Here is an 18,231-nt window from a genome sequence, read left to right as displayed (position 1 = left end):
CTCCTCCCCACAGCCGTGTGGCTGGGCCCTGCTGAGTGTCGGAGCATCTCTGGCAGAGGTGCAGGCCGGGGAGGCCGGCAACAGCTTCCCCCTGAAGGGGCTCAAGTAGGAGCCTCTGCCCGTGGACATAAGCCACACAGGCCAGCGGGGGACTCTCCCAGCCCTGCAGAAACCCAGAGCGGCGTGCTGAGAGCCAACAGGGATGCCGGCTGTCCGGAAGGTGCTTACTGAAAACAAGCTTTATGGCTTTCAACTCAGTTTATACAAAAGCATGACACCTTAGCCCAAACCAATACTCACACCTGAGGCTGGTGTGGGGAGTGAGTGCGGGCTGACACCTGACCAGGTGGAAGGTTCTAGCCTGTCTGCTGGCCAGCATCTCTCCCCTACCCCAACCAAAGGGCAAGGAAGGAATCTCAAATAACTGTATGGGCTTGTCATACCCTGGCCCTAAACGGTCGTGGCTGGTTGACCTCCAGCTCTGCCAGGAAGCAGGGGCCGCACAGATCTCAGCAAGAACAAACATTGGTTTTGTCTTCTTAATGCAGCATCACTGGGGGTCTGAGGACATCACCCACAGGCACAGGTGTCCAGCACTAAGACGACGGGTGTGAGCCCGTGGTGACCGTCGCACACCTGTCATGCTGTCCGTGACCCGGCGGACAGCGGGGGCCCGTCACCAGGAGCTCTGGATAGACCGGCAAAAAGCTGTTTCAAAAGCCTCATCTGTTCTATTCGACAGTACGTGCAGAAAGGCTAGTAACACAGGAAACATAAAAATCCAAGGGAGGGTAATTAGTCTTATTCCAAAGCTACATCCATCAGTCTCACTGCATTTACATCACGGTTTTCTTGGTTGAGCAGAGAACAGGGACACGCAAAGGAAAGGCATCTTTCTGGCTTTATGAAACCTCTACCTTTGACAGCTTCGGTTTTTTTATTTTTTATTAAGGCCTTGCTTTTTTAGTTTTTAGATTCACAACAAAAATACGAAGAATTTTAAAATTTTGCATTTATCTCCTGCCCCCAAGCAGGCACAGCCGTCCCTCTCCAGGTGTCACGACCGATGAAGCGGCACTGACACACCTCCATGGCCCCGGTACAGCCTTTACACTGGGGCGCACTGGGTGGTGCCCACCGCCCAGCTGAGACAGGTGTATAATGACATCTACTACTTCTCTGTTACTTACTCACATATTCATGAAACCTCTACCATGGACCCCATGCAGCACGCCCACAAGGGACAGAGCTGGGGGTCAGGGGTGAGCCGCCCCCCGACCCAGACCATCAGCAGGACACGCAGCGTTGGCGCCGACGTGGAAAGGCTGCTTCTTCGTGTGACACATTTACCACCAGATGCTGGATGTGAAATTTTCCTTGTTGAGTGTTTCAGCATCACCGTCGTCCTTACAGAGCACTGACTCTGTTTGCCTGGGCGGGCAGGGTTCTCTGGAGAGCTGTGCTCAGGCTCTGTTAGTCGGGGTGCAGAGCAGCCTCAATACGCGGGTCCATCCTAGGGTCTCCGCACACTGTCATGACTGCTCACAGATGGTGCGGGGCTAGAACAGGCCGCCTCTCGGGGCTGGGGCGGCGGGGGAGGGCTCAGCCTGTGGCTCCAAGGACGCTCGTGCCCCGCAGGCAGATTCAGCCAGAGTCCAGGGGCTGCTACCCAGACCTGGCCCCTCCCCTCCAGGACCGTGCTCAGCCTCCCAGAAGCCCAGCCCTTGTGCCCCCCCACCAGCGCCCGGGAACAGCCCCTCCTGGCCCAGGGGCAGGCACACAGACTCCGCAGCCCACCTCCCTCCAGGTCCACCCGCTGCTCGGCCTGTGGTGCCAACACCTGAGAAGAGCCCTTTCCTAGAGTCCATCCAGTTTTCTATGGTTTGTGGCAGGAGTGCAGGCCAGAAGGGAAAGGACCTCAATCAATCAATTCCCAGTAACAGACGCCAACGGCTTGCCAGTCTTAGAACCAGACGAGGCGACGGCAAGTCCACGAGTGCGCAGGGCTCCCTGAAGAAACGGCGGCCAAGCCTGGAGGAGCTGCTCACACTGCGTTTCTAAGTATGTCGGCTAAAGGAACCATCTTAGGACCCGCCACAAGAATGTAAACTGGTGGCTCCCAAACTTTCTTTTTAGCAGCAGGAGCCTTTCTTTAAACAAAGCCTGAGACGACGAGGGGCTGCTCTGGCTGGAGGGGGGGGGGGGGGGGGGGGCTGACCGCTGGAAGGTCGAGGCCCCCAGCCCCCACACCCCGTCCCTGCCCCCGCGGCTCTGCTCCACTCAGCCCGCATCCTGCACCCCGTGAGGACACACAGAGCCGGAGAGAGAGCTCCAGAGCCAACCGAGAGCTAAGCAAACACACAGGCTCTCTGGTGGCGGGGGGCACCTGACTCCAGGAGAGGGTGTGTGGGATAAAGCGGGGCTGACGGGGTGGGAAGCCGCCTCCTGGGGCTCCTCGCCCCTCCCAGGACACTGCTGGGGCCACTAGCATGGGGCTGGGACAAGGACCTGGGCCTGCAGCCCGGCCTTCTAGAGCATTCCACCCAGAGTCCCCAGGGATGGGACAGCCCCTCCCTGGGCAGACCCCTGTTCCTGTGCTGCTGGCAGGTCCTTCTCAAAGGCCAAAAGGAAACGTCCAGGAGGCTCCTGGCAACGGCACAGAGGAGCCAGCTGCCTGAGAGTCAACACCAGCCGGGCCCTGGGCCGTTGCCTCGAGTCGTAAATACCGTAAATACCGCGGGGCCATGCGCGCAATGGGCGCCTGCGCTGGGGCTGGGGAGCAGCAAACCCTTCCCACGACGGGGCTGCCCTCCGCCGGCAGCTGTCGGGCACACGCACTTGCGCACGTGCAGGACCGGGACTCGCGACACCAACAGGGGCACGACGGCTGTGTCGAGACGCGAGGAGCCCGGCGAGGGGAGCGCCAGTCGCGGCTCCGGCCGCCCCGCCCCGCAGCCCCACACAGAGCAGAGAGCTGTGTGAGGCGGGGCAGGGGCGGCAAGGGGCACCACCCAGCTGCTGACCCAGTTCGGGGATGGACAGGAAGATCCCAAGAACTGCAGTTCTGCCCCAAGACGAGCACCCTTCAGGCCAACGGTCAATGTGGGAGGCTCCCAGCGAGGAGAGGAGACCTCGGGCTCAGAGGCCCTCAGACGGGCCGAGCCCCAGCTCCGAGGCCCCGGTGACGTTCCTTCTGAGCTCGGTTTTCCCATCAGTACACGGGGATACCGCCTCACCTGACGGAGCTCACGGAGGGTTCCGAGACGGTGGGCGCCACGCTGCCCAGTGCGGAGTAAGCGCTCTTTCAAGGCTGGATGTTAAAACGTACAGACGGGCTTCTCGCCTCACGAAAACGTCTACGAGGCCTCTTGGGCCCTGCCTGTGCGAACATCAACTGGGGTTCAGTAGCCTGACGCTCCCCCCAACACCGTGGGCTGGCCCTCACGCTGACCAGCTGCAGGAGGGTTGACCATTACTTACCCACCGGGGGCCACGAGAAAAGGGGGCCCGCGGCCTAGCGGCCCTGGCTCGGCCCGCGACCATCGGCCCCAGGTGAGTTTGGGGACACGTGGACGAGAGGCGGGGCTGCAGGCCGTGGTTCCCGCCAGGAGGGAGCGGCTGTGCTTCAGTGACGTGACTCGGCTATTTCAGGGTCTGAATTTGTGTTTTAGTCATTTATTTAACTCAAGGGGAAACTGTACTTTCTCATGACTCACTGCTCTCAAAATGGTGTCTCCAGCATTTCTAGTGTTGAAGCCATCTTGCGTGTGCAGCTGGCCAGAAACAGGTCTAAAATCAAATCGGCCCCATTTATGTGATCACGCCATTCTTTAAAAAGCGAACCTATTAGAAGCACAGCTGGAAAGAACCCTGAACATTAGTACTTTTCCATAAAAAATTCAACACTGTCTTCTGTGGAAACGTGTACATTTCCCAAAGGATGTTAAGTCAGTCAGCATCGCTCAAAAAACACCTTCAAGCTCACAGGCACTCAGCTGGGAACAGAGCAGAAGGTTCACAGCACGCTGACCCCGGGGCTCAGGGACCCCGCCCTCACCCCACACTCCCGTCCCACCAGGCGGGGGCTCACACTGCAGCGGTGTGCTTCGTTCATCCACTCGGAGTTCAGTCTCACAGCTTCAAAAACCAAAGAGGTGAAAAAAGGGGCACCCAAGAGGAAGGTAGGAGATGGATTAAAATGCAGTGCTGATGACAACCACGCAACTCTCGCCGGCGGCCAGGGCACGGAGGGCCTGCAGAGCTCTCGGCCCCGAGCTGAGCGTGTCCGGGGACGCTTGGGGCGGTTTTGCCAGCCTCTCCAGGCCGATGGTGACATCCATCCGCCGGCAGGTGGGGCGCATGGTCAGTCGGCACTGGAAGTGGGGTCAGGCCGGTCCTGCCGGCACCAGGGCAGGCGCACAGCGGGAGGGCGGGAGCCCTGGCGGAAAGAGGGGTCTTAGGCAACACCTGCAGGACAGGCACCTCCAGGGGCTTCGGGAGCAAAGGGAAGGGGAGCGGAGGCTACTCGTCTACCCGACTCTGAGCTCACCTGCCGAAAATACCTGCTACTTGCTGGGTTTACATTTCTTTCTACAAGTGTCTTGTGAAACTCCTAGGTGAAATTCTCTATGTATAATTCACATACTACTCTCCGAACTTAGGAAATCTAGTTTTAGTTTTAAAGGCAGTCCATTGCTAAAACAAGCAAGAATACGTAAGCGTCACCAAAGGATGACAGATTTTTATCTAAAAGATAAGACCCATTTACAATCCCTTCAAACTTAAAAAGAGGTTTGTATCAGTGGGTAAAAAAAAGCTGTTCAACTGGAAATTTCCCTGAAGACTCTTTGGTGGGACTGAGCTCAGTGCCAGAGGGGGAGAAAAAGGCCCAGCAAAAAAGGGGTTACATCCGGACCTGTGGGAGGTGCCCGCCCGCCATCTGCGGGCCTATAAAGCCTGCCTGCAGCCGCCAGGGGCCAACCAACCGACAACCACCGACAACCGACCGGGCTGCCTGCCGAGGACAACGGGCTGGCCTCCGGAGCCTCCACGCTCCTCTCTGGCGTCCCGCGAAGGTCCCGATTCCACCCCCAAGTCCAGAATTGCTGCCACCCCCCAGCCGTGAGCGCATCCCGGAGGCTGGCTGAGCTGCCCTCCCAGAGACGGGGGACGGGTCTGCTCAGAGGACACACGCAGGTGGCCAGCGGCGGCCGTGCAGGTAAGCGTGACCCAGGCTCTGGGTCTGTGTTCGGGTCGGCGCCGGGACGGAGACGGGCCGGGCAGACGGGGCTGGACGTCTCGGCTGGGTGCGGCACAAGACAGCGCACAGCCAGAGCAGATGTGCACAGACCGGGCACCTTCAGTGAGGGCGGCTCAGCAGGAAGGGTCTTTCATGACGCTGGCTGAAAACAACGCTAGCTGCTTTCCGTCCTGTTTTGTTCAAACAAGGATCTTCTCCAAGAAGATCGCCAGGGCTCTGACGGCGGCGCTTCACTTACTCCCTCAATGAGGATGCCCGCCAACCCGAGATTAATTTTATATATAAAAGATACCCGTAGATCTGACAAAAATGTGGTTCATTTTTCTAGATCTGGACAAGCAGTGGCAATCTGAAACAAAATGATACCTGTTTTATACTCAACTTTCTATTTGTAAATTCGTGGCCAACTTTCATGAGGAAAGTGTGTCAGCAGTAAGATTCATGCTTATCTTTTCATCAAACCACCATGAAAACAGCATTGGTCAAGGATCAAAGACCCATTGACCCGGGAAAGAAGTGACGGCCAACACCTAACGAGCACAGGGGAGGGCAGGTGTGTCTCAAGGGCTCTGCTCACCTTGGAGTTTCCTGAGAATCAGTCCAAAACTTGCCAAAATTCCCACATTTAAAAAGCAAAACAAATACTCGAAGGGGTTTTTACAGAGAAATTTACAAACAGAGGCTTTAAACATTACAGATGGAATCTGAGAACAACGGCATTTATGTGGTTCAAATTGGGAATACCTACCAAAGATGAATAAAGAACACAACACAACTAGTAAAATCCAGTTTATCAACCCCAGTGAAGCAGAGGTTATTGAACCCTTTTAAAATAACTGACACCAAGGTCCCGATTCATCTCTTTCCTCTTTGTTTTTTAGAAACTCTGTTTTCAAGCAATAGGTCAGTAAGCACCGGCTGCTCTGGCAACTTTGAAAACGCTCCCTGGCCACCTCCCAGGAGAGGCAGAAACTCTCCCAGGTGGTCACTAAGGCTCCTCCACCCCGGCCCTGCCGACGGGGCCACCCCACAAAGCTGGGGCCACCTTGCCCCTCCCCAGCCGTGATGCCCGAGACCGCAGACCCTGCCCAGGGTGCCCCGTCAACGCCACAGAGCCTCTGGGGAGCGTGCTGAGCAGAGCCTGTGTCAGGCCGAGCGCGTGAGCGGCCACCAGGGCGAGACGGTCAGAAGCAGAGGTCTGGGAGGGTTGCTCTTCCTAGCCTCCAAGTCACAGCGTTTCTAGGTTGCAAACAGCAGTGGGGAAATACATTCGGTTTTACAATAATTTGTCAAAACAGTGAAAAAAATTCAAATCTTATTTCCTAAAACAATGACCACCTTTATTTCTCATGTTCTCTCATTCCATGTTCTGAAAACAGTTCCGTGTTCGGCACCCAAACTTAGGGTTAGCCGAAAATGCTAGACTTCTTTGATCTGTATTATTGCAAGAAAAAAGACTCTGCTCTACCTCTCACCAAGCGTGCTGGGCCCACTCCCTTCCAGAAAAGGCCGCTTTTCCCCTTCCCGTCTTAGTTCTCTTTCAGCAGCCGCCGAAATAAAACTATTTCGTCTCCTGACCACAACCCTCCTAAGGCTTCCACGCGAACATCCAGCCGTGCTCCCTCCTGAGCTGCGTCCGGGGGCCTGAGCACGCGTCACCGCCAGCTGCACTCAGGCCCAGTGGCCCTGGGGGCCCTGGGGAGAGAACACGGGCCGTGCTCTGCGCATGACTCCCCTGCTCCAGCACAGGGCCGGCCGGCCCTGCAAGCGGAGGGGACACGTCCAGGCCTGCCCCGCGCGCTCGTGTGCGGCACCGTCCCGCATCCTCAGTGAGCCCTGGAGCCGCCGGGCTTGAACCCTCTGCTCTTGCTTCCCCAGGTGCCCGGGAGTGAGGGGCTCAGGTGTGGCGTGGACACAGCCGCAGACCCAGAGGCCAGGCAGACGCACAGGCCAGAGCGCAGGCGCCGACCTCCACCTCCGGTTGCACAAGTGCCCCTGGGGCCTGCTCCGCTCTTCCAGATGCCTGGCTCGCTTCCAAGAGCATCCCCTTTCCTTCTCAAGAGGGATTTCCTGTTAAAAAACGGTTTCTGGGAGCCTTGCGGCAAATCCTGAGAGGCCGGCTGTCCCTCCGGGCGCCCGGCCCAGCATGGAGACGCCGCCGGGCGCCTCCAACGGCTCCTCCAGCGGCCTCGGCCTGCCCCGCACGCTGGCCAACAGCTCGGCCGCGCTCTCAGAGCAGCAGCAGCGCGCCGTCGGGCTCTTCCTGTCCTGCCTCTACACCATCTTCCTCTTCCCCATCGGCTTCGCGGGCAACCTCCTGATCCTGGCGGTGAACATCCGCTTCCGGGAGAAGATGACCATCCCCGACCTGTACTTCACCAACCTGGCGGCCGCGGACCTCGTCCTGGTGGCAGACTCGCTGATCGAGGTGTTCAACCTGGACGAGCAGTACTACGACATCACCGCACTCTGCACCTTCATGTCGCTCTTCCTGCAGGTCAACATGTACAGCAGCGTCTTCTTCCTCACCTGGATGAGCTTCGACCGCTACCTGGCTCTGGCCAAGGCCACACGCTGCGGCCCGTTCCGCACCAAGCCCCGCGCGCGGCTGAGCTGCGGCCTCATCTGGATGGCCTCCGTGTCCGCCACCCTGGTGCCCTTCACCGCCGTGCACCTGCAGCACAGCGAGGACGTCTGCTTCTGCTTTGCCGACGTCAGGGAGGTGCAGTGGCTGGAGGTCACGCTGGGCTTCGTGGTCCCCTTCGCCATCATCGGCCTCTGCTACTCGCTCATCGTCAGGGTCCTGGTGACGGCGCACCGGCACCATGGCCTTCGCCCGCGGAGGCAGAAGGCTCTGCGCATGATCCTGGCCGTGGTCCTGGTCTTCTTCGTGTGCTGGCTGCCCGAGAACGTCTTCATCAGCGTACACCTGCTGCAGCGTGCGCCGCCCGGGGCCGGACCCTGCCAGAGGTCCCCCCGCCACGCGCACCCGCTGGCCGGCCACGTGGTCAACCTGGCCGCCTTCTCCAACAGCTGCCTCAACCCCCTGGTCTACAGCTTCCTCGGGGAGACCTTCCGAGACAAGCTGCGGCTCTACCTGGAGCAGAAGACCAGCCTGTCCGCCCTGAACCGCTTCTGCCACGCGGCCCTCAAGGCGGCGGTCCCGGACAGCACCGAGCAGGCCGAGGTGAAGTTCAGCAGTGCCGTGTAGGGGGGTGGGGTGGGCGGCAAGGGCCGGACACTGTGCCCCGCGCAGCCCTAAGGCACCCTCCCGCTGGCCACTCACACACAGAGCTGTCCATCCATCTGGGTCATGAGCACGGGGCACGGACCCCCGCACACGCTGGATCATGTGGCAGACGTTTCTGACACCGCCAACGAGAGCGAAAAGGAGGGGAACACTGGGACGTGCCATAAATTTGCCATTTTAGAGGAACAGAACTCACGCACCTAGCGTGAACTGGAGGTGGCGGAACACTTTCCGCGCCTCCGTGTGTGTGTGTGCGTGTGTGCTAAGTGGGAGGACGCCGGGTGCCCTGCACCTCCCGCCAGCCTGGGGAGGGATGTTGCTGTGCGCCTCCTGAAGGGCAGAGTGAACGCAGCGGTAACAACGACAACGCAGACCCCTCTCGTCAAAACGTAAAAAAGAAAACCAGCTGAGTCTGGGAATGTCCAGTCTTTGTCAATAAAGTACAGCCATGCCGATTCTTCCCAATTCTCCACCTGAGCAGCTCCCTAAGGGGCCGGGTGGGGGGTCACTCAGAGCCCCAGCAGCAGGACCACCCCTTCCTCACCAAGAAAAAGCTCCCCAGCGTCTGGAGGCGCCCTCACTGCCCGGAGGACTCTGCAGACTCCAGCCCAAGCCCTGGACGCTCCTGGCACCTGGACGGTGCCTGACACGGGTGCCACACGCTCTCTGGGCGCCAGGATAATCTCTACTGCAAACGCATCACACAGCCTCGCTCTTCTAGGGGTTCTACAGGGCTGGGCCCACCCGCCCTGCCCAGGGCCCCCTCCTCCCCAGAAGCACAACCAAGATGGGACGCGGCTGGCCTCGCCGGGAGGACGGTGAACAATGTTTAAGTGACAGGAAGCGAGCCGTTTTTAGTTTTAACGGTTCTCGATGAGTGCAAACCTCCGACAGAGAGTATCTGTCCCAAGGAAATATCTGCGTTCAACAAGCGCCGTCTCCAGTGGCTCAAGCCCCACCGAAGCCTCGCTTTCCACACAGACTCGCATCTTACGAGGTGAGAGCTGTTATTAAGTTCCCTGACCCCCGCAAGTCCCCATCGCAGGAGCCCCAGCACTGAGGGCTCCATCAAGTGCACACTTGCTCTCATCCCCGCTGGGAGGGTGGTGATGGCCGGGACAGGGACAGACGATGTGTTAGTGAACGGGGCCTGTCCCCGACGCTCCAGCAAACCCAGGAGGTGCACGCGCGGCCCCAAGAGTCTGACTTGACCGCTGGAAACCTTAAGCAGTAACGACACAGCCAGGAACCAGGTCCCCTCCCTGTGTGCTCGGCTTCCCCTGGTCTCCAACAGGTAGGAGCAAACCACGCGGAAGCCATGCAAAGCCACCCGAGGTCACAGTCCCCGTCCTTCCCCAGAGGTGCCCGACATCAGGATATCTGGGTGGGAACTGCGTCCGACCGAGGCCCCAAAGTGTTGATCAGGGACGGGGCAGCCCTCACTCCGTGGGCTGGCTGGGTGTTCACAGAACCACCCCCCACCCCCGCTGGCTAATCAGAGGCAGCTTCCATCCCGCAGTCCCTGGTTCACCTGAGATCACAGAGCAAACCTGTCCTCCTCACACCTGACACACACCCAAGCAAGCACCGAGGCCTCGAGAGCTCTGTGGGCAGAGACATGAGTCAAACAGGGCCCCGCACAGCACCTGCCACTCAGCTCTGGAAGCCCATTTCCTGATCTGCAAAACCAGCGGCACAATGGCTCCGAGGGCCCGTCGGGGGGAAGGCAGGTACAAGGCAGAGGCCCCGACTTAACCAAAAGGGGTTCTTACTGAACCAGAGGCTGGACCAGGTGCTCCCGGAGTCCCTTCTCAGCCGAGACCCTAGAGCCCTGGCTCCGGGGGCAGAGCCACGATCAGCGCCCCCAGCGGGCTCCGAGCACGCACAGCCGCCCGCCGGCGCACACACGTCCTTCTCGGGGCGTTTATCTGAGAGCGGAGGCTGGTTTCACGATTTTCGCTAGAGCAGCACAAGGTAAAGTCAAGGCGTCCGACGGCTTTGCTGTTTCCTGGTAACCCCGCTCTCCTGGGCAGCAACGCTCTCCGAACCCCACCAAGAGCACAGAAGTGGAGAGCAGCCAGCACGGAAGGCACGGTGTCAGCGCCGAACGCGGCTTCCTAACGTCCTCTGTGCTTAGTAACTCACTCCCCTGAGCCTGGGAGGGCCCTGGCGGGAGGGCTGTGTACCCACCCCGTTGGAGGGAAGGCTGGGCCCTAACCTCCGTCTTGGCCGGGGTATGGGGGCACCTCTGAGACGACCCTAAACCACCATGACCGAGCACATTAGCGAGGGTGCTGCCATGACGGACGCGGAGACGGGAGGGGGAAGAGCAGGTGGCGAGCACCCGTGGGCGCGCGTGGGAACTGGAGTTCGGGCTTCAGCCCCAGTGTCTGTGGCGGGAACGTGCACGGGCGCGTGTGGTGTGCGTGTGCCTGCTGGGCGTGAGCACCTCAGACGCGGACGGGGTGTGTGCGGACACGCTGTACCTTCCCCAGCCCACCCTGCCCAGGCCTGGGCCTCCAGCATCCATACCCTCACAGGAGGCAGGCGCCTCGGGGTCCTGGACAGGGTGTCCTGCCAGGAGGCGAGAAGCATCAGGACAATAACAGGGCCACATCACCAGGACACAGGGACCCAGCTCAAGGGTTCCCACTGGACGACCTGGGCAGTTTGAACATCGAGATCATTAGACGGGTAAGTAACCCTCAACTATTGAAAAATGAGAATCCACGAGTCCATCCAATAACAAACATATAAATATCACCTACATAAACTGAGCAATGAAGTAAATACAAGAACCCACAGAAATGAAGGAAGGACTGAAGGGAGGAGTGAGTGACTAGACGGGAAGGACCCTGCTCAGAGCAGAGGCCGGCTGACTGGTCCGGCAGAGGGTCCTGGAGGGCTCGTCACACACGACTGTCGCGCAGCCTGGGACAGGCGAGACCCCTGACGTGGCTAAAGCAGGGGCACTCGCTGGACCAGGAGCAGGACGCCCGACCGCTTTACCGCGGGGAACAGTGACCAACAGCACAGAGACGGGACGGCCCGCAACTCGGGGCTTCCGCGGAGCCCACCCGACGGGAGTCCAGACGCGGACCCCAGGGCAGGGAGTGCATCCCCACGTCCGAATCCAGGATCACAGCCAGAATCTAATGGGGGGGAAGCACCACCCGGTCCGAAACAGGGACAGGAGGCAGCCTCCACCCACAACACCACGTCACGAGAGACAGAGGAGGCGGAGGGCTGCTCCAAATTAAGGGACGGTCGGGAGACAAGCATCTAAACCAGAACGTGGTCCTGGGGAGGACGGTCCCAGGAAGAAAAAGTGCTACAAGCAGGGGGTCAGCTGGTGGAAGTGGACCCCCCAGTAGACTAAAGTATCACATTGACGCTCGACTCCCCGAGACCGAGGGCCACTCTGCCACTGGGGGACGTGAGGTGATGCCCTCACGCTAAGGGGACACACACAGAGCGAGAACGCATGAGCACTTTAGGCGGCAAAGCAACTGGGACAAGTGTGTGCAGTGTCAATTCCATGCTGGGGTGCACACTCAAAGGGGTCGGAACAGATGCTCCAACAAGTACTTGTGCACGAGTGTCCACGGCAGCTCCCATCACAGTAGTTGGTGGTGGAAACAACCCAGCTGTTCATCCACAGGTGAATACAACTCGGTCCGTCCACACGGCTCCTTGGCCCCAGGAGGGCATGAAGCACTGACACCTGCTGCAACACGGGGGAGCCCTGAACACACAGTGCTCCGTGAGAACCAGTCAGGAAAGGACCGCACCGGGTGAGTCCGCTGACGTGAAACGCCAGAGCTGGCAAATCCGCAGACAGGAAGCAGGAAGTGGGTGCCCGGCGCTGGGGGACGGGTGGGCAGGGGCTGCAAACGGGGACAGGGTGAAGCAAGCGTCTCTCGTTAGTGACCCATGACGGCCATACCGCTGTGAGCCCCTGAGAATCACTGTCGCACCCAAGTGCAAAGGGTGCGGGGACAGTAGGCAAGCTGCATCTCAGGGAAGCTGCTCCTGGAAAGAACCGGGCGCAGTACTGGGTCCTCTCCCACACTGCCTGCCCTGCTGGACGTTCAGCCCTGCAACACGCCTCGATGCCACCGTCCGCTTCTGCCCACAGAGGGGAGACAGCCTGCACGGCCTGAAAACGTTAAGGTTTAAGCTGTCTGGAATCTGAGAAGCTTCCGCTAACGCGTACTGCAAGTGTTCTCAATAAAGTTCTCTTCTTCCTTACTGCCTCGTAATTCAAGTTTTCTTTTCTTTTCCACAGTGGGAGACTAATCATCTGGGGTGTCCTTTGATATGTTTTTAAATCAAAAATAAAGGGAAAAAGACTTCAGTAAAAACTATAGCTGAATTTACTAGGTCATGCTCCGGCGCTTCATAAAGCCACGAAGGCCGGTTTTGTCCCTGTGACGACTCTCTATGGGGCACCCAGGGACCTGCGGCCTGGCAGTATGGCCAGCACCCAGGCAGGGCCAGGGGGGCATCCCTCACCCACCAACTCCCCAGGCACCCCCAGCTCTCTGCGGCACGAAGGAAGGGCGCAAGGGCAGAAGGGTGCGGATCGACCACCGTCTCGCCGGGGCGCTGGCACCGGGGCAACCTGCTCAGAGCTCCGGGAAATAGGCACGTCCCAGCTATTCCTGTGCCACTTCCTCCCCAGCGACTTCCTATCTGTGATAGAGCGCCTCCTGAGCCGGGGCGCGGCGGCCGCACAGAAGCGCCTCCTCTCCAGCCAGGTGAGGTGTCTGTCTGAACATCTCCTGCATCAATCGTTATCACGGAGACCTGCCTGCCAAGCACCCTTCTGCGGCATCACCGAGGCCTGTCTGAAGATGATGTTGGCACTTAGCCTCACAGCTGGGGGGACTCCAGGGACAGTGGAAAGGGGGAGGAGGAGGGCAGAGTCACCTGCGCCAACCCCGCTCCCCACTGAGTGCCCACCAGCCTCCTGGTCAAAGGTGTCTGAGCCTCTGAGCCCACCTTGCCTGCTGGCACAGCCTGCAGACCCCAGAAGGCCCGATGCAGCCTGCATCAACCAGCAGGCCCTCAGGGAACGGCTGTGGGTCCGCAAGACAGGGGTCCCCAGGAAGTGGGGACACCGGCCATCAGAGCAGGACCCGCCCAGGCTCCTCAACACCAGGCGCTGGGGCCGACACAGCACCACGAGGCCTGGAGAGTCTGGGAAAGGCTCTTCCGTCCCAGGACGCTCCACGTGCCCCACAGGCACCTGCTGGAGCCTTTGCCTTCAATGCCCAGTTCAGTGTCGTCAGAAAAGGTCAGTTGCTCTGAGTTCATCTGACTTTTGCCAATGTCCAGTGGGTGGGGATCTCATCCGGGAACAAGGGTTTTAAAGGCCAAAGGAACAGAGAACAAAAGTGGACGAAAACCTGACTGAAATTCTAAGCCTTTGTAAGTAGGTGGAATCGATCTAAAACTTATCACAAGAAATCAGCTGTAGGGAGTCCTGGGGAGTCCAGTTATTAGAAAGAACGCCGTCCCCATCTGTCCAGGGGGCTGGTCCCGAGGACAGTGGACATCGGATACGAGGTCTCTGAAGAGGGAACAGACCCTTCACGCAGAGTCCCTGTTCCCGCACTGCTCCCTCTGCCTGGACCCCACTACTGCACTCTCCCACCTCCTGCCGCCCGAGCTCCGGGAGAGGGTGGGCCATACCCTGGTCTGGACAGGGCTCCGCACGACTCGGGCCTCCTGTACGGGCTGGGCCCCTACATGGAGGGAGCCTCGGTCCCATGCTGGGCCGCCCCCCCCCCCAGACACATGTGGGTCCCCCGCCCCCAGGAGACTCGGGCTCTTCCAGGGAGGTCACAACAAACTCCCACAGCCAACCAGACAGGAGGTGGGCCCCGCCCCCTGCTCAGAACATTCAGTCTTCAGCAGATAGGACAGTTTTCTTTGCCGACTCAACAATGTAAACCGCCCAGAAATGAAGAAAATCACAGCAGCCACGGTTTCAGGTCGCTAGTCTCACCCTTCGCAGAGTCAACAGCATGGTTTTGTCCCTGAAGCCACAGCGCAGAACTCTCCCCAGGGCAGCTGCCGTACCTTCCCTGGGTGTGAAGAGTGGCTTGCAGGGCACGTCCCGCTGAGCAAGTCCAGTGAGGTCCCCCAGAAGTCCCATCTCCCCACCCTGACAACCGTGGTAACCTCTGCACTGGGCAACATGTGTAAAAGTCAGCCCCTTAAAGACATGGAAAATCAGAAAGGCCGGGGTCTCCCAGACCAATTTCTGGAAGAAAGCTTTAAACAGGGGATGTGAGTGATGGAGTGTGAAGCCACCACAGGCCTAGCTGGGAAACGCCATTAACAGTTTTTCGAAAACAGCGGTGGGGGTGGGGGAGGGGGAACTGGATGAATGCGTCCAGCGTGTCCAAGGAGGGGACACAGAGAGCAGGGAGAGGCCGCTGCGGCGAGTGGGGCGGGGCTTGGACCAGGAGGGGGGCACTTGGCGTGGTGAGGGCGGCTGGACTCTGGGTACATTCTGAAGTCAGCAGGGCTCGGCAGGACGCCCGGATGGAAGAGACGTGGAACATGAGAGACAGAAGGACAGACTGTGTGGTTCTACTCACAAGGCTCCGGGGGAGTCAGGGTCACAGAGGCAGAAAGTAGAGGGTGGGGGCCAGGGCTGGGGGAGGGGAGGGGGTGTCCGTGTTTCATGGGGGCAGAGTCTCAGTTCGGGAAGATGAGAAAGTTCTGGAGACAGACAGTGGTGACGGCTGCACAACAGTGAGAGTGTACTTAATGCCCCCGAACTGGACACTGAGAAATGGCTAAAGTGGTTGATTTGATTACGTTACGCATATTTTACCAGAATAAAATTAAAAAGAACAAAGAGAAGGGTTTTTGCCTGAGCAGTGATGTTGCTGTTATTTCTCTGGGGAAGGTGGTGGATGAACGCGGTGGATGAACGCTCGGGGAGACGGAGACCTGGATTTTGGGCAGCTAAATCTGAGGTCACGGTTAGGCACCCAGGCGTCCGCTGAGGGGCGAGGCTACAGGTGTGGTGCACGCGGAAAGTCTGCGGGAGCCACACACGTCGGGCATGTGGCAGCAGCCCCGAGAGCCAAGATGCCAAGGGAGCGCGGGACGGCGCGGGGGGAGAAGAGGGCTCCTCATGTGGAGGGAGCAGGCGCCATGGAGCGTGCACCCCTCGGGGAGGAGCGGAGGGTAGCCTGTGGCTGACAGTGGGCGAGGCCCTTGGTCCACAGCCGACGAGGAGCTGATGGGGAGCGAGGGTGGGGTGTGGAAGCAGATGGTCCCCGTCGAGCCCTCAGGCGAGGCTGCAGCCCAAGGGCTGAACCAGACAGTGTAGAGAGGCCCCACCCAGACCCCCACGCCCAGCTCTTTGAAGCCCCAGAATTGTGCAAGTAATTTGTTACACAGCAAGAGGTGACTAACATATAGGGCTTATCCGGCAGAAGCGAAGGCCTGCAAATCCCAAGACCTTGCAATTCCACCCCAGGCCAACACCCCAGAGAAGCTGTGTCTACCTATGAGGGCATCACCCATAACTGCCAACAACTCAGAGGACCTAATGGATGAACTATGTTCCTGTGCCAATAAAAAGTAACAATCTAGAGCTATAACAACAGCATGGAGAACGCTTACAATAAACGTTAGTCAGAAAAGCAAAATACAGGGGCTTCCCTGGGGGCGCAGTGGTTAGGAATCCTCCTGCCAACGCAGGGGACACGGGTTCGATCCCTGGTCCGAGAAGATCCCACATGCCGCGGATCCCACTAGCCTGCGCTCTAGAGCCCGTGAGCCACAACTACTGAGCCCACGTGCCTAGAGCCCGTGCTCCACAACAAGAGAAGCCACCGCAATGAGAACCCTGCGCACTTCAACGAAGACCCAACGCAGCCTAAATAAATGAATACATTTATTAAAAAAAAAAAAAAAAAGCAAAATACAGGAAAGCGGGGATGGTGGCGGTGGTGGGATGAACTGGGAGGTTGGGATTGACATGTATACACTAATATGTATAAAACAGACAACTAATAAGAACCTGTGGTATAAAAAAAAATGATAAAATAAAATTTTTTTAAAAAGCAGCAAAATACAAAAGTAGAATGCAATTCCAACCATGTAAAGTTCAACTACAAGCAAAACCAAACTATTATTTAGGGATGCATCACAGGAAATACTGATACAAGTCTAAAGAAAAGCAGGGGGATGAAAGAGGCACTGAGTTTTGTTTCTCGACCCAGCTGTGGTTTCCTTTAAGCTGTATGTACCTCCTATTTGCTTACTTTACAATAAAAAAGGAAGGAAAGAAATCCACCATACAAAGTATGCCTATCTGCGGCCATAAATGAAATTCTTCCACGTAAATCACAGCTGCTCAGTTTAAAACTCCAGGCTCAAATCAGAATTTAACACCGAAAGTCACTACCACTTCCCAGGTAAAGGGGTCACCTTCACTAACCCACACTCCCTGCACCTGTTTCTGAAAGTTAGGTCAAGTAAAGGCTAGAAATTAGATACGACGCTGGTAACACCAGACCCAGAATTAGAAACTTCAATGATAAAGGGACAGCGATCCTTTTTTGCCTCAAAATACAGTCTGAAGGAAAGAATTTCCCCTAAATGGGTAAGCTTGAGAAGAAAGAACTGCACATGAATAGAGGAGCGACAGGGCAGGAAGATGGACTGGGGTGCGGGGGTAGCAGCCCACCACACTGACTTAACCCAAGCCCCACCCAAGTCCCCGGGGGCCCCCCAGGGCTCCAGCCAGGGGAGAACACGGGGCAGCAAGACACACAGAAAATGGCACATGGATGAGTGTCTTTCTTACAAACTACAGGGAAATGCAGTTTACATGCACGGGAATCATGGAACCTCCCCGCCAGTTACAAATTCCCACTCCCTCTTCAGACACGCGGGGCACCTGGGCGACCAGAGAGAAGAGGACGAGCGTGCCAGCAGCCCGGCTGCTCAGAAAACCCGCCTCCACCCCGGTGACCCCGATGGTTGGCAGGGCTCTGGCACCAGCTACACAGCCCAGGCTCCAGGGCCAGGAGCCCTGCTCGGCCAGATGGGGCGGAACGCACGCCCATGCCCGGGGAACACATACTCTGCCAGGGCCGGAGCCCAGCCCACACTCGCCAGTGTGCCTGCACACACGTGCACACAGACACAGCCACACACACATGCCCTCATGACAAAGACCCGCAAGCACACGCTCGTGCAGACGTGCACACACGCACACACTCCCCGTGCGCTGTCCACATTTTGGCTGGCAGGGTCCCTGAGCCTGCCCTGGGGGACCCTCCGCGCCATCAGGAGGCACATTTCGAAACCCCCCTCTGGTTCCCCAGGCGTGGTGCTCCACTAACCTCTCCCGAACAGAGCCCACTGCGGAGGGCCCCGTGCTGACCACACGGCAGACATTCAGGGCGAGGCCAGCGGCCGGCCCGGCTGGAGGGCTCGGGGTGCAGCCTTCTTTCGGGCGAAGGAAGAGCAAGAGCTGCCCGTGTGGAGAAGCACCGTCTGCCGCACGCGGGCCAACAGAACTCACTGCGCTTTACCTGAGCGGGAGGCCCCCGCCTCCAGGGTCGCCAGCGGCCACCAGGCTGCCACGGCGGCAGACGGGCTGTGGTCCCCTGGAGGCTCCGTGCCCGAAAGGTCACTGTCACACAAGTCACCCTTCATCTGTCCGCTGGCTCCCAGCGCTCAG

At 58.7% G+C, this 18,231-nt stretch overlaps 2 protein-coding genes across 7 annotated transcripts in view; one reads left to right on the top strand and one right to left on the bottom strand.

The window, feature by feature from the left end:
• CUNH7orf50 (chromosome unknown C7orf50 homolog) overlaps positions 1-18,231 on the bottom strand; it is a 98,090-nt gene that overhangs the window by 51,431 nt on the left and 28,428 nt on the right. The gene's annotated exons all lie outside the window — the stretch shown is intronic.
• On the top strand, positions 2,741-16,265 carry GPER1 (G protein-coupled estrogen receptor 1). Of its 6 annotated transcripts, XR_003793375.1 has the most exons (4): positions 2,741-5,218; positions 7,139-9,507; positions 9,679-9,804; positions 10,291-16,265. XR_003793375.1 is itself a non-coding variant. In XM_029222357.1 (2 exons), exon 2 carries the CDS (start codon positions 7,407-7,409, stop codon positions 8,469-8,471), a length of 1,065 nt encoding a protein of 354 aa, XP_029078190.1. In that variant the 5' UTR covers positions 2,741-5,218; positions 7,139-7,406; the 3' UTR covers positions 8,472-16,265. The 6 variants fall into 6 exon arrangements, 1 of the variants encoding a protein (XP_029078190.1); XR_003793376.1 differs by lacking the exon at positions 9,679-9,804 and having other exon boundaries at positions 12,172-16,265; XR_003793372.1 differs by having other exon boundaries at positions 9,679-16,265.

The sequence above is a fragment of the Monodon monoceros genome, unplaced genomic scaffold (genome assembly GCF_005190385.1).
Source record: "Monodon monoceros isolate NGI ecotype Baffin Bay Population unplaced genomic scaffold, NGI_Narwhal_1 Super_Scaffold_13, whole genome shotgun sequence".
NCBI classification, from domain to species: domain Eukaryota; kingdom Metazoa; phylum Chordata; class Mammalia; order Artiodactyla; family Monodontidae; genus Monodon; species Monodon monoceros.
The sequence above is the reverse complement of the archived record's forward strand: the minus strand, read 5'-3'. Positions and strand labels throughout refer to the sequence as shown.

Coding starts and splice junctions, on each gene's coding strand:
- GPER1 (XM_029222357.1), top strand. CDS start 7,407: ATGGAGACGCCGCCGGGCGCCTCCAACGGCTCCTCCAGCGGCCTCGGC.